This window comes from Colias eurytheme, chromosome 15 (assembly GCF_061535395.1).
Source record: "Colias eurytheme isolate Ceu_HAF_F1 chromosome 15, ilColEury1 Martin Lab GWU primary, whole genome shotgun sequence".
NCBI classification, from domain to species: Eukaryota; Metazoa; Arthropoda; class Insecta; order Lepidoptera; family Pieridae; genus Colias; species Colias eurytheme.
In genome coordinates this window covers 5,202,734-5,216,821 of record NC_142994.1, presented here as the reverse complement: position 1 = coordinate 5,216,821, position 14,088 = coordinate 5,202,734, and the positions used below count along the sequence as shown (strand labels likewise).

The 14,088-nt window shown below is 35.1% G+C and overlaps 2 protein-coding genes across 3 annotated transcripts; one reads left to right on the top strand and one right to left on the bottom strand.

Moving 5' to 3' along the window:
* The first annotated feature begins 984 nt into the window (after window positions 1–984).
* mtSSB (mitochondrial single stranded DNA-binding protein) lies at window positions 985–1,920 on the top strand. 2 transcript variants are annotated; one of them, XM_090110519.1, is made up of 4 exons: window positions 985–1,083; window positions 1,230–1,247; window positions 1,332–1,416; window positions 1,502–1,920. In XM_090110519.1, exons 2-4 carry the CDS (start codon window positions 1,245–1,247, stop codon window positions 1,834–1,836), a joined length of 423 nt encoding a protein of 140 aa, XP_089966645.1. In that variant the 5' UTR covers window positions 985–1,083; window positions 1,230–1,244; the 3' UTR covers window positions 1,837–1,920. The 2 variants fall into 2 exon arrangements, with proteins under 2 accessions (XP_089966645.1, XP_089966644.1); XM_090110518.1 differs by having other exon boundaries at window positions 991–1,247.
* A 1,327-nt stretch (window positions 1,921–3,247) lies between these two features.
* Window positions 3,248–7,196, bottom strand: aop (ETS variant transcription factor anterior open). The gene is made up of 5 exons (XM_090110517.1): window positions 6,936–7,196; window positions 5,867–6,143; window positions 5,234–5,782; window positions 4,878–5,127; window positions 3,248–4,795 (listed from the first exon to the last, which is right to left on the bottom strand). Exons 2-5 carry the CDS (start codon window positions 6,132–6,134, stop codon window positions 4,423–4,425), a joined length of 1,440 nt encoding a protein of 479 aa, XP_089966643.1. The 5' UTR covers window positions 6,135–6,143; window positions 6,936–7,196; the 3' UTR covers window positions 3,248–4,422.
* Window positions 7,197–14,088: the final 6,892 nt, after the last annotated feature.

Here is a 14,088-nt window from a genome sequence, read left to right as displayed (position 1 = left end):
CTGCTTGCAACCTGCCATGTAGGTACAGTCAAAGCTCTTTATTCGCTCTTCCTTCATTCGCGGTTTCACTATTCGCGGATGGAAAAAATGCGACCTAATTTCTATATTCGCGGATCGTATCGGTACAACATCGGTAGAACATTACATATAATTCTACTTACATGTATGTACATATTATATGTACATATTTACCTGAATAAAAATCATTTGTTATCCATAATAAACGCCTGAACTAAAACTACGAATTTATAATGTCGACTAAAAAACGAGTAAAAAGTGCCAAGCCATTATCTGAAGATAATACCCAAAGATAATACATACCTAATTAAATGGTAAAATAAAACTGTATGGTCAAAAATTTCAATAAAACTGATTTCTTTATATGTATTTGCTTCCTTATTTCGTCACCTAGGAACGTATCCCCTATGGGCCTATAACCCCATACAAATTACCATTCCATATTCACGGTTTCTCTATTCGCGGCACATAATTTACGGAACCTATTGCCCGCGAATAAAGAGCTTTAACCATATTTTTTTTTAATACTAAGAATTCGCGTCAGAACAGGCAAACAGTGAAAACAGTAGGTAATTCATATATTTATTATTTGTAGTACCTATATTTAATATAACAACGTTAAAAATTATTAAGATATGGTGAGCAGATCTACACTCCAGACTCCAGAGATACAGGAATTAATGTTGTGTTTAAAAAAACCGGCTCGCGACGACAGTGCTCTGATCTCCTCCATCTCTGAAAATAATGTTTAATCAAAAAAAGTCACCATTACCACTATCACTAAAGTGTCGCAGAGTCCCTGCTTTTTGGGTGGAGGCATTATTATGAGAAGAAGTTCAAGTGTCATTATTTTACAATCAATTATTGTCTCTTAATAATTAATCTGTGGTCTCAATTGACATTGACAATTGACATGTCAATTGATCTTGATTGTAAACTAATTACTAAACCAAAGGCGCCAACGGGCAACGGCCAACGGCCAATCTTGCTAAATTCTCCTTTTTCCTAGATTGGTCATTGGATTTGTATTTTTTTTTATTTGTTTTGACAGCATACTGAATTGTGGTAAAAGATTTTATTCTTATAATTTACAAAATTCTAATAGTTATCCCTTACAATTATTATTATTAACATCATCACATATCACATCTCGTTTGATATTATTTCGTTTGATATTAATTACCTATTTTTCTATAAAAATCAATATGCAGAGTCTACTATCCCGTATGGTAAGTAATTAATTGAAGTAAAGAAGTTTGTTTTATAAATAAACGTTACGACTGGCATTGTGCTAAGTTTATTTAATTTTTTAGGTTATAAACTCGGTCCGGCCAACGCTTATAAAAAATTGTTTACATACAACCTCTGCTCACTGTGATGCACAAACTACTGAAAAAAGTATGTATTTAGAATTTAATCTATTATGACATGAAAATAAGTGTATATATTAATGAGTATGTCCTAATTAATGAGTACATTGTAGCTATAAATCAAGTGACTCTATTGGGAAGAGTTGGAGCTGATCCACAAAAGCGAGGATCAGAAGAACATCCGGTGATCAATTTTCCTCTTGCAACTCACTTCAGTTATAAATATGAATCTGGTGATATATTGCAGAGAACCGACTGGCACAGAATTAGTGTCTTTAGACCAGGTCTCCGAGATACAGTATATAAATACCTTAAAAAAGGTCAAAGAGTCTATGTGACTGGAAAATTGTCTTATGGGGAAGTCAAATTGGATGATGGGCAGGTTAGAACAGCTTCTACTGTTATTGCTGATGATATCATTTTCTTCCAAAGTCAACAAGAAAAATAGATGTAAGTTTTTGATCATTTAGCATATAAGCATAGTCTGAGTAGTGATTCCAATTATTAAAGTTACTAAGTGTATATTGTAAAAGGTGTTTTTTTTTTCATTTAAGCAATCATGTCACATTTATTATTAGGGATCTATACAAATACTAGAGAAAAAAGGGATAATGCAGTATAGGGAAATGTATATATAATTATTAGTGTACAAGTACAGGCACTATAACACGAGTGACAAATGTATTTAAATAAGTATGTATATGTATCCAAAAAAGGTTTTAAGCTCAAATATATTGAAAATAACTTGTACCGAAAGAAGTTTTCATCCATGATAATAATCGACATTTCATAGTAGGTATAGGCAAAAACACATTCCTTGGATTTTGCTTGTTTCATTGTGTAAGGGGTTTATAATTTAAAATTGTTCTGTTGTCGACCACTGTGATTCTCATCATGATTTTAGTATAAAATTAGCTAGTATAGTATTAGTAGCTGTTGCCCGCGGCTTCGCCTGCGTACAATAAGGAAATTCCTATAGGAATTAAATATTTTACCATGGGAAAAAATAAGACTGTCGTTCTTTAGAGTCCTACGTAGTCGGCTCAAGAAGTATTATATATTTGTGATCGGAAGTCTGCAAACATATTTTCATTGTTGAGATTTTTTTTTCTGATTCGGTATTACCTTCTAATGGAAACACTGGACAAAAAATTAACAAATCCTTCTATTCAGCCGTCCGTCACCTATCTGCAGTATTAACTAACGGTGAACGGGTACATGTGGAAGTTTGTAAGGATGGATGTCCATTAAAATTCAATTTTCATTTATTTATTAAATTAGACTTCTTCTAGAAGTATCGCAAAGCATGTATTACCATTTATGATTCACCTCACGTTTGTTACTTTGATTTTTTTAAAATAAGCTTTCCGCCCGCGCACTCAAAGACAAAAGAAAACCTGCAGTTCCCGTACACGTAGGATTTCCGGGATATAAACTATCCTATGTGTAGATGTTCTTTTCAGTCTGGATGTTTCCAGCCGTTGAAAAAAGTATTTCCGAAGCGACTGTACAAGGCTTCAGTGAAAAATATTTTTGGGCGAGTTTTTTCAGACTTGGAAAATGGACATCTTCTCGTTCTCGCCAAAAGGCCAGTGGATCAGCAGTCTCTGCACACGTCATATTTTTACGCGCGATTTTTATATCTGTAGTAAATAGAGTTGCGTACAAAAATATTCGTTTTTAAATATTCGTATATTCGCCGAATACAAATATTCGGTAAATGTCTACTATTCGGCGAATACGAATATTCGTATTCGTTGCATCACTAGTCAATAGTTAATAGTATTATATTATCTGTGATAGATTATAGTTAGTATGTAATTGGTATAAACTATAAGGGCGGAAAAATGAGGATGCTGTTAGGTTCATTTGTTTTAATATTTAACAAATTTAACACAATATCTTTTGAAACATTATATTTATATTCTTTACAAGTTGGAAGTGTTGGCACACATATGCCTGATAGAAATAATTGCAAAAATACAAACTCAATTGTAATAGTACTTATTGATACCTAGGTACTTTGATAAAGCTCCACATTTTGTTTGACAAATCATACCTCATACACTCTTTAGTCAGTTCTCTTAATCTAAATTACAATGAATACTAATATTTACAAACACAATAATTTTAGTCTCTATTACAATATTTACCTATATTGATAAGAGATCACAGAAAATTGTAGCTGGAAATAATTGAGTAAAAGCCTAGCATAATATACTATAAGTCTACCACTTTACACTTTTATCACAGAGGAATTTTAAATTGGTTTAAGGCATTAAGTGATGATTTTATTGTCCATAGAAGGTTTTAATTAAATACACTTTTTTAAACATATTTTCATGGAAAGTCAACATTTATCCATGCAGTTCACCATATTCTGTGGTAGCTTTTTGTTTAAAATTATGACACATGCTACAATTATGAGGTTTTTGCCTAAAAGAACCAATGGAAGACACAAACATTGTGTGTATGATATTTATAATATTCTTATTCTTAAGACTGTACTGTGTTTAGTTTTTAAACAAGAATATTTTTTTATCTAAATTACTATACATACATACTAGTTAAATTAACAAAATGCATTATTATCGCGTTAAAACCACAATCTAATACGCTTAACTAAATTTTACTCTTTTGGCAATAATTTGTAACTGCCAGAAATCAGTCTGCAGTATATGGTCCATTGCACAATATATTCAAATAGTCTCTATGAATTAACACATATAATCTCTGTCCCCTTGTCTAACTAAATAATATATATACCTATGTAATTGACACTATCAGATAAACATCACGTGGCACAAAGGCATCATTAAGGTCCATACCCTGTTTGACTCCAAATACCGTATTATATCTGTCAAAGTACTCTCAGTCAATTTATATTTTTGATATATATATTTAGATTTAGATATCATAAGGAAGACTGAAAATGTTAACTTTCTGAGAGATGTTTGACTAGAAATATATCGGGTGGAGTAAGTTTGACAATACACAATAACACATCACTTAACCAAGTCTATTTTTTCACAAGTCATTGTTCACATTTTTCACTTTTAAGATTAAGAGCGTAGTACTCCGAATTGTATTCGGATTCAGGTTTCATCATCATGTTGTCACCGATGAGCGTGCTAATGTAATGTTTGTCGTGTGACGCGGGCGCGGGCGCGGGGTCCGACCGCGGTCGCTTCCGCCACGGCTCGGTAGCTGTCATGCTCAGATCTGTTGGCATATCTTCCTCAACATGTTCATCTTCACACCGCTCTTCCTTCATTTCAGCCTTAACAATAGGCTGCGGCTGTTGTTGTTGTTGCTGCTGCTGCTGCGCAACACGAGTTGGGCTCATTTGTTGCCGCAAAAGCGAGATATTTTTGATATTTTTTAGTTCTGTAGGATTTCTCAGGAACCTGTAAAAAGAGTGATATTAATATCGGTTTTTATATTTGGATTATATTTTTAGTAAGGATTACTATGAGCGATAATACTTACTGATAACAATGTCTTTCGCCCTGCACTTTGCGTAATATATTAACGCGGTAATAATATCTTAATGCTCTCGACATTTTGTCGTAGTTCATAGACAAGTGGTTCTTCTGAATGCCCCAAAGCTTGGCTAGTCCTGCTGGATCGACGATCTTAAACACGCCTGTTTCTCTATTTTTCCAAGCGATATAATTGGTGTATCTTTGTGTTGGATCATTTAGAAGTTGTTGTAGGAAATCCCATAGAAGTCTTCCATCTGTAACGAATTACCACTTTAGTATTTGTTTTAAAACTTCAAATAATCAGTTATATTTTATAGCTATATTTCATTTTGTTTAAATTTAATTAATCTTACTACTTACTTGTATTGGATTCGGGCATGTCATTGGGGAAGAATTCACGATGCTGCGTCCGAAAATGCGAGTGTTGTGGCGCCGCATGGGTCTGTGGCGCGGGACTGGGCAGAGCAGTTTCTTTAGGAGAGTGAGGTGGGGGAGCAAATTTAGCTTCCTCATCGGAATCTGATTGATTGCTTCCGGAACTTGTTTGAGTGGGAACTTGAGGGGCATAAGATGGTGCATAACTCATAGTTTCACCACGTTGGGGACTACCGGAACTGTCCACAGAAGGGGCAGGGCTTAGAGTAACAGAGTTTGGCTGGGCAGATGCAACAGCAGCGCTATGGAAGTGATGGAAACCATCGGCCACGGCCCAAGTCGGTGTGGGTGGATGGGAGTGTGGTGAAGGCGGGTAGGGAGCGCTTCGGGCAGTTGGTGTTACTGGGGATGATGGCACTCTGCCTAATAAAGCTGCGTCACGAACAAGCATCTGAAGAACATTGTGTAAAACGTCGCCGGCTCCAGGGCAACGTTCACCTAAATCAGTTTTAGTTAAAAGGCACAAAGCCTTACCTGAAAAACACAGAACCTCTATGAGTAAAGTTTCATTTAAAACACCATTAAGGTAAAAAGAGCTAAGTCCTAATTTATTCTTACCATTCATTTGAAAGAGATCCATGTCGAAGTTTGGTAAATCAAATTCTCTTTCACACCATTTCAAGAACACTGCTACATCTTCTCTTGTCCAAAGTCTGGGTTCTGGTGGGAGACCAGAAGGTAGTTGAGCCTTTGTGTCTCCGAGAGGTGACAGAGGCGGCGGCGCCCACGGGAGTGGGTATCGCCATAAAAGCTCTGTAGGACTGAATGGAAGCGGTAACCGCTCCATACTGGGTCCCGATGGCAATTGTAAGCTAACAACTTTCATAACGATTATCTGTAAGAGAAGAAAAAATAATTTTACGATCATGTACTTAATATGAAGCAGCCTAGTTTGGGTAGTATGTAGGTACTATTCTCGTTCTTTGAAAGATATGCAGTTTAGGCATCGTGGTTTGTTCTAACTACTGGTTACAGTAAAAACTAGTAGATACATTTTTAATTATTAATTTTCAGTAGGTATACATAATATTATCATAAAATTATGATACCTTAATTGTAAATTTTTATTAATTTTTAAATAAATAAGAAATTAATGTGTATGCTGTGTACATTTACTTAAAATTAAATTACATATATTAGCTCATTTATTTTTTTACATAAGTAGGTATCTTCTTAAAATTTAATATAAAAATATAACATAAAGTCTGTTTTGTTATTGATAGCTTTGAGCCTCAGAATTTGTCGTGTCAATTTAGGGTAAAAATCGGATTACCCTAGACAGAGTAGAGGGATGTCTCCCTATTATAAAAGGGATAGCTAACTATACAATTTTTTCACGGTAAAATGACCTAAAGGTTTAGAGTGCACGTGCTCTCTAGTTATCATTCACTTTTTAATTTAGTGTAAACAATATAAAACTAAACTTAACTTTGAAAAGTTAACTTTTTAAACTTTATTATTTAATATGTAATATTATAAACGTACTAATTTTACCATATTTAATAAAGAAAAATGTATTCCTAAAGAGCTTATGTTTGAAATTAATAGGCACATTTAGCCTTATCGGGTGGGGTCGGAAATGCGTGTGTTCGAGATAGCGCCGTTTGTGATAAGCACCGCTACTTACCGGCTGAGCTGATCCGGAACTGGTTGCGTAGTCAAAAATCCTAAGAGGTGATTGGCAACAATTACAAATTTCAGCACGTACGCATTATCACAACACAAAATATCACAATATCCAGTGTTCACAAGAGCACAGCACACGCGTAGCGTTGGTCCCTCCAAACGTGTCGTGTTACGGCACACTCCGTAAACAGCAGCGTATCTGAGGGAACGACTTCGCAGACGAGCGTCGCACACGAGTCTCCGACGCGAACTGATGATGCGGTGGCGGCGCGGGCGGACGGACGCGAGAGACCACCTCCCCCCTCACCCTTTACCACATCGTTTGCCACACATTGCGGAGAGTGAGATAAAACTTCAGGAGCCAGACAATCGAGTCCCATTTTTAACATGCTTGATACTATTAAATAGGTATATATTTATTTCCGTAACTGTAGGTGTAACATATTATTGCAATTTGACTATAATTAGGTGCGGATTTTTAACTTAAAGGTTTAAAGAGAACAGCAACAATTATTGCGTATGCTTAGGGCATGCGGAAGTGCTAGTTGTGCGGTAGGATTACGTCAGCGCGCCAGTTTTTAATAACTCGTAATATTTCCTTGTTTATAGACTAACTAAGCAGGCTACCTAAATTGTCGGTAATAAGAATGTACTATTGTTTTGCTAATTGATTAATTGCCGAAATAAAATTTAATAAATATTATTTAAATTACATGTATGTTTGAAGAAGCCAACTACTGATTTTGGTGTGTAGGTTTGGCCTATTAAAACTTAAAATTGTCACCATAAATATTTTCTTAGTTATTCAATTGCTTTGTTCATAGTTGTATGTAGGTATGTACCTACTTTGATTGCGAGCACAGGAAATGTCTGAACTCTTGGTTAGCGGTTTCCTGGTACCTACAGAGTGAGACAATATGAGCGTTAACCGGTTTTAGCTGAGTTTATTCGTAAACATACACTGATCTGTAATATAGACGATATATTTTAATACTGTTCAAAGATACACTTTCGAGAAGTGGATTTATATGCGACATGCATAGCATTGATGAAGCTATCAATTACAGTTATGTTTTAATATAGAACCGCTTTAACTGGGTACATTTGTGATCATAAGATTGATGTAGATACAGATCCTATAATACATGCTCTGGCTGCCGTCCCACTACCGGTTCGAACTTCGAGACAGAAATATTCGGCAGCCAAGGCGGAAGTGGCCTCGGAATCTTTACCTGTTGCTCCCTTACCCCGCCACGCTCCCTTCTATTCCCGTCCTTGTCGCTCTCGCGGAGTTCAACACACGTGGGTGAGATACGGTGATGTCAGTTGAATAAGTTAAAGTAATTTGAAGAATAAAAAATGCCGATGTTCGTGACCGTGACCGCACATCTTAGCGCTACTTTCTATGTAGATGTTGATATAATACGTTTAATTGTTTTCCAATGTATGTTACATCGATAAATGTCTATTTTTTAAGTTAATCGTTATGTTTCTCTTTAAAATTCGTTATTTGAGTCAAAGGTACCTGGGACAATATTCTTTTTATTAATGTTTCCAATTGGAATGTGACAAACAGTCAGACTTGACTCCGGCGATAATATGTACTTATCTAATATTACTATTAGGTACATAATATATTCATTCGTATAGAACGAAATAAACAAATAATAAGCTGTGAGATCAAACAGACCTACCTAGGTAGGTACCTACTTTCCAGACAAAATTTCAAGAATAACGTAGATATCCTCTAGATATCGACTATCGAGTGTAAATTAAATCATTCAATTTTATTTTATGTATTCGCATGCATTTCCAGAATTTCATTAAAATTTCTACCTAATTGTAGAATTTAATTTGTATACATAAATTTTCTAGAAAGTAGTTTTCTGTTGAAAACTAGAAATCTACATAAGTCAACGGATGTCTAGACCGGATACTGTTCCAGTTGAAATTGCAATCATATGGAAATAGCGGCACTTCCTGTAAGGTGGCCCGAATAACAACTGTTTTAAAATCACAGTTTGTAGGTATTTAACATAGGTGCATAATCGTATCACTGAATTAGTGTGAATTCATTTGTTACCGTTATAATTATTATCATAACCTAAGGTTTTGTGTTATTTTATTACTACGAGTAAATTTGTTACCTTTATAATTATTATTATCATAACCTAAGGTTTTATTATTCCCCTTATTTTATTATTTCGTTTTCACGTTGAAATTATTTGCAATCAACGGGTTAAATCTTAGTTCACATTGCAATGTTTTATCTTCTTTACGCACTTCCGAGCCTTCGTTTGCAGCCACGACCTCGATTCCGCCGTTGTTTCTGTCGTTACATAATTTGGTGCCAGTCAAAACTAGGCAACGATGTCACGCCAAAACGTTGCGCCACTTGCTTGTGAACCAGAGTTATAAGCATTACTATAGGTAATGTTTGCGAAACACTGCTTCATGCCAAGATAACATATTTGAAACTAGTTTACCACCCGCGGTTTTGCTCGTTGACTTCACAGTTCCCGTAGTCACGAAAAAGCCAGTCTAGTAAAAAATATATATCTAATATTCTAAGTTTATTCTGACAAAAAAGCGCTCAGAGTTCATGTTTTTCTGTGAGACTTCTTCCAATCTCAATTTTTCATATTCTGCTCAGCGGTTAAAGCAGTAGATCTAAAGCTAAGTTGCATTTATAGCTGAAATACCTAGATTGATTTTTAACCGACTTCAAAAAAGGAGGCGGTTATGTTATCCCAATTACTGCAGTGAATATATTTCACACGATTAACGTATTACCAGTTCGTAGTTCGTACCAGATTGACCAAGTTACAGAAAACATTTCACAGTGGTTTCATATTAGGTTCGAAATAAGTAATAAGTACAAATGTTGTCATAAATACGGGTTTATTATTTTCCAAATTTGGTAATTTCATATTGTTTGTGTCTTGAGGGCATCATTATATTGGCCAACAAAGAAATCGTCCACTTCCGGCGCCTAGAGTTAACATCCATGCGAGCCTGTGGTCACGTAAGAAATAATAATTTAGTTCTAATCAAAAATATTTCCATAAAAACTTTCTGGTTTATTGTCTGAAAATTACAACCTGTTGTAAAATTAGAGTGTTTATAAATCTGTCTTAAGAATTATTACGTGCGTAATCGTGTAGTTTGAAAATGACGTCAAGATGCTGGTTATCTAGTGTAAACTTAGCACAATATTAATATGTATGCTAAAAAATCATCAGCTCATATTATACTATGCTTAACGGATTTTTGGGAATACAAAACTAATTTATATCCCATAGATTTATTAATATCATACCAAATACCTATTTAAATAATTTTAAATGGGTCTCTATATTTTTCCTCTCCATATCGTATGTATTTCTTATTTTTATAACCAAAGCAAAGCTATGCTTCTATATTCGAGATGTTTCTGGGTTTAGTGCGACTATTATTGCACGAGATTTTTTAACTTACTTAGTACTTACCTATGATAATTGATAATACACTGTATTTCTATAAGATTAGACGGAATCGTGTCAACTATTCATCATAATAATTTATATTGACTGTCAAATCGTGAAAAGAGTACTTGATCATACTTTCCGTAAAGCTAATCTATCAAGGTTATTACAAATATAACATTAGTTATGTAAGTAGGTTGTATTATGCTTTCGTATCTACTCTGTTCAAATAATGCGTGCGTAAATTTTGTAACGTCTACGGTCTAACGTAATCCAGGAAAGTAATTACCTCTTGTATTGAACGCCGAGAGAATAAAATATTACTGATAAATTAATAAAACATAACATATTATGCCACACTTTATAAAACTATATTTTTAGAGATCTCCAAATTAATTTGTAATTAAATCGGTTTCAAAGATTTTAAAAGCGAACTCGAATAGAATAGATAATTATAGGATTGTAACGAGCAACCCCCAGGCGAGCTTTACGCACTCAAGTGTCACATGACAAAGCGACCCTCAGTCGATTTAGGATCAACGTGATCAAAAAACCGGGTTAGAAATGCACCCGTGTTGGAAGGTTCACATGCTTAACCTTGCTTTGAAACCTGTGCAAGGTATGCTCGACGGACCGTTGTTGGTGCATAAAAAGTTCGATAAAAAATACCCCCTACGGTCTATGTACGATAAAAATAAAAGACTCCTTAAATTAAAATCTGGCAACGGCCTAATTAATATTGCCCTTGTTTCGATATGAAATTGAAGATCTTTCTTCAGGTGCTGTTGCCTGTTAGTAAACCTACCCACTAAATATCAATAAGTACAAATGATATCATCGTTTATTATATTCACGTCATAACCGCCAGTCATGTCTTAAATTTTGTGTGACATATTATATAGCAACGTGTCGTAAAAAGTGTATCGTCAAGGGGCTCGCTTGGTATGTCCCAATCGGGCCATGTGCGCGCGCTCCCACGCGTAGTTGACATACAAGTGTGCGCCAGCGCCACAACAAACTACGTATCGCCACCGCCCGTCGCTATGTGTGTGTGAATGTGCTGCTACTTCCTGGTACAACGCGCGAGATGCTTTATTTAAATTCTCCCTTTGTGTGCGTACGTTATATTATTTATATCCATCTACATGTACAAGAATATTATTACATTAACGATATTATGTGTGTGTCGAGTCTTTTTAATCTTCATTGTACTTCCTGATTATGCGCTAGTGTGTGTTAGCCACTTGTTTGAATGTTAGGGCGACTTTATCTCAGCGAGGGACATGCAGCGTCCGATTACTTGCTTTGGGTGGGGTATAGTTTTGGTTTTATTTAATATCGATATTTTTATTTTTAAATAATTTGAAAATATGTTTGCGATTTTTTCTTCAGTGGCGACTCCAATGTTGTTTGAAACAAAGCTCTCATGTTTACATTCTCACTGGCAACAGGAAGCGTCAACCGTTATAATGTATCAAGCATTATTCTTGGTAAGGAACAATACCAGTTCCGATGTTGTTTGCAAAACTGGCGATTTCAGGAAGTGTCGACTGCACTTTGATCCATTAGTTCTATTTTTAAATTAATTTATAGGCGATTCGCTTATGTAAGTAAAATGAATACGTTACATAGTCTGTTCAAAGTTCCTTACTTCTGAATTCTGATATCAGTTTATTTAAAGAAAAAAGTCAATTATTTGCGATCACATATTATCATGAACACTAATTAGTTAATTAAGTACCATAAGGAAATATCATTAAGATATGGAACAACGTTTATTTTATTATATTTCTATATCGATAGTTCATAGTTGTATACAGTGTACTTCACTATTGTACAAAGCAGCGCAAGTGGACAGATGCGGCAGTAGTTTGCACAATTCGGAATTGCGAGGGCCCGCACTCGGAGGGAGGTATATGAATTTCTACTGCAAATCCCTCCTGTCGTTCACATCTGTCGCCATCGAGTGAGGATTAGATACAAACGTCATTAATTGATTCATTCTTAGCGAAGGGTTACCGATTGCTATTTGGCGAATCGTGCATATGTCGCTTTCATAGCTGCGGCTGCGTTAGTCGACTGTAAATAATATACCTACGTTATAAATATAGGAAATTACTAATTAGCTAAGTATCGGTTGATTTCATATGTATGCAGTGAAAAAAAATTAGGTCCATATAAAAAAGTAAAATGGAAAAGTAATCACGAATTATCTTTACGTCTTGGCTTCTTAGTATTATTTGCGCGACACTGCACAGATACACACTAAATCAAAGTGACAATGAATATTATAAAATAGTTACACAAGATGCAACACAAGTGATAGAACGGTTGTACAGTTTCGCAGTCCATTGGTCGCTATTTGCAATGCGGTAATCGTCGACGTAAATAATGGCATAATGCAATTACGTGACGGTTACGCACGGTTCTCGAAAGGATGCAGGGCTCGCACTTGTGCGGCTTCCACCTGAGATTGCAGATTTGAATACAGTATCAAATAATGTCTTCGTTAATCGGGCTTCTTTTTTTGCCATCTCACGTGTAGGGGACTGTGTCACGAAGTCACGTAAGTATAATAACAGCGGTTTTTGTTTTACGTACTTTCTTTAGTATGAAGTCTGAATAAACGGACTGTATACAAGGAGACAAGACAAAGAATGAGATTTAAGCAATTGTCGAGATATATCGGAATAAAATTATAACCGTCTTCGTAGTTTGAGAAGCGTGAGAAGCGCGATCAACCCTTCATTAGGGGTGCTATAACAGTTTTTTAACAAAAACCGCTATTTTACGGTACAATTTTAACTCAAAGCACTTACACGTGAGAACAAAGTAATATCTTAATTTAAAGATAATATATTCAGTTCTACGATCATCTTATAAAAATTGTACGACGTCATACAAAATTGTCACTGAAATACGATTTTCCCAGCACAATGATCGCATAAAATGCAAAAAAATGGGGTCTAAACCGGTACACTTTTAAGAAAATTAAAAGCCTAATCTATCTTCTTACCTATAAATTATTGAGGGATATATAGTCCTTTATAGATTAAGATAATTTTTTTGTATCTAAATCAAAATTTTATTTCAATTATAAGCTAAATTAAAAATACTTGTCGATTTCTTCATACATTTTGCTCTCGCGGGTCGTCAGACCGCGCTCAGAAGCGCTCTTGGAAGGACGGGTGTATCGCTCCTCGTCCCAAAAATAAAAACGAATTAGAAAAAGATTATTGTGCGTATACTGTCGTTTTCGTGATTTGAAATATTTGATACTTTATAAGAGTAAACTGTATAAGTTTCATATTCCAGTTATTTGTAATTTAAAATTATGTTTTAAAAATTATGTTGACTGAGATCCTCTTTTTTTATGGGTTGTTGAACGGATTGGTGGGGTAAAGCAATTTGACAAAACTTAAATACAAAATGGCGCCGACGAAAATTTGCCATCTTTTCGTCATGGGTGTCATTTTCATGGTTTTTGAGGTAGCTATTAACCAATATGAGGTCAAAAATAAAATCCAAGATGGCGCCGACGAAAATTTTACATCTTTTCATCATGGGTGTCATTTTCATGGTTTTTGGGGTAGCTATTAACTAATATGAGGTCAAAACTAAAATCCAAGATGGCGCCGACGAAAACTTTACATCTTACCGTGATGGGTGTCATTTTCATGGTTTTTGGGG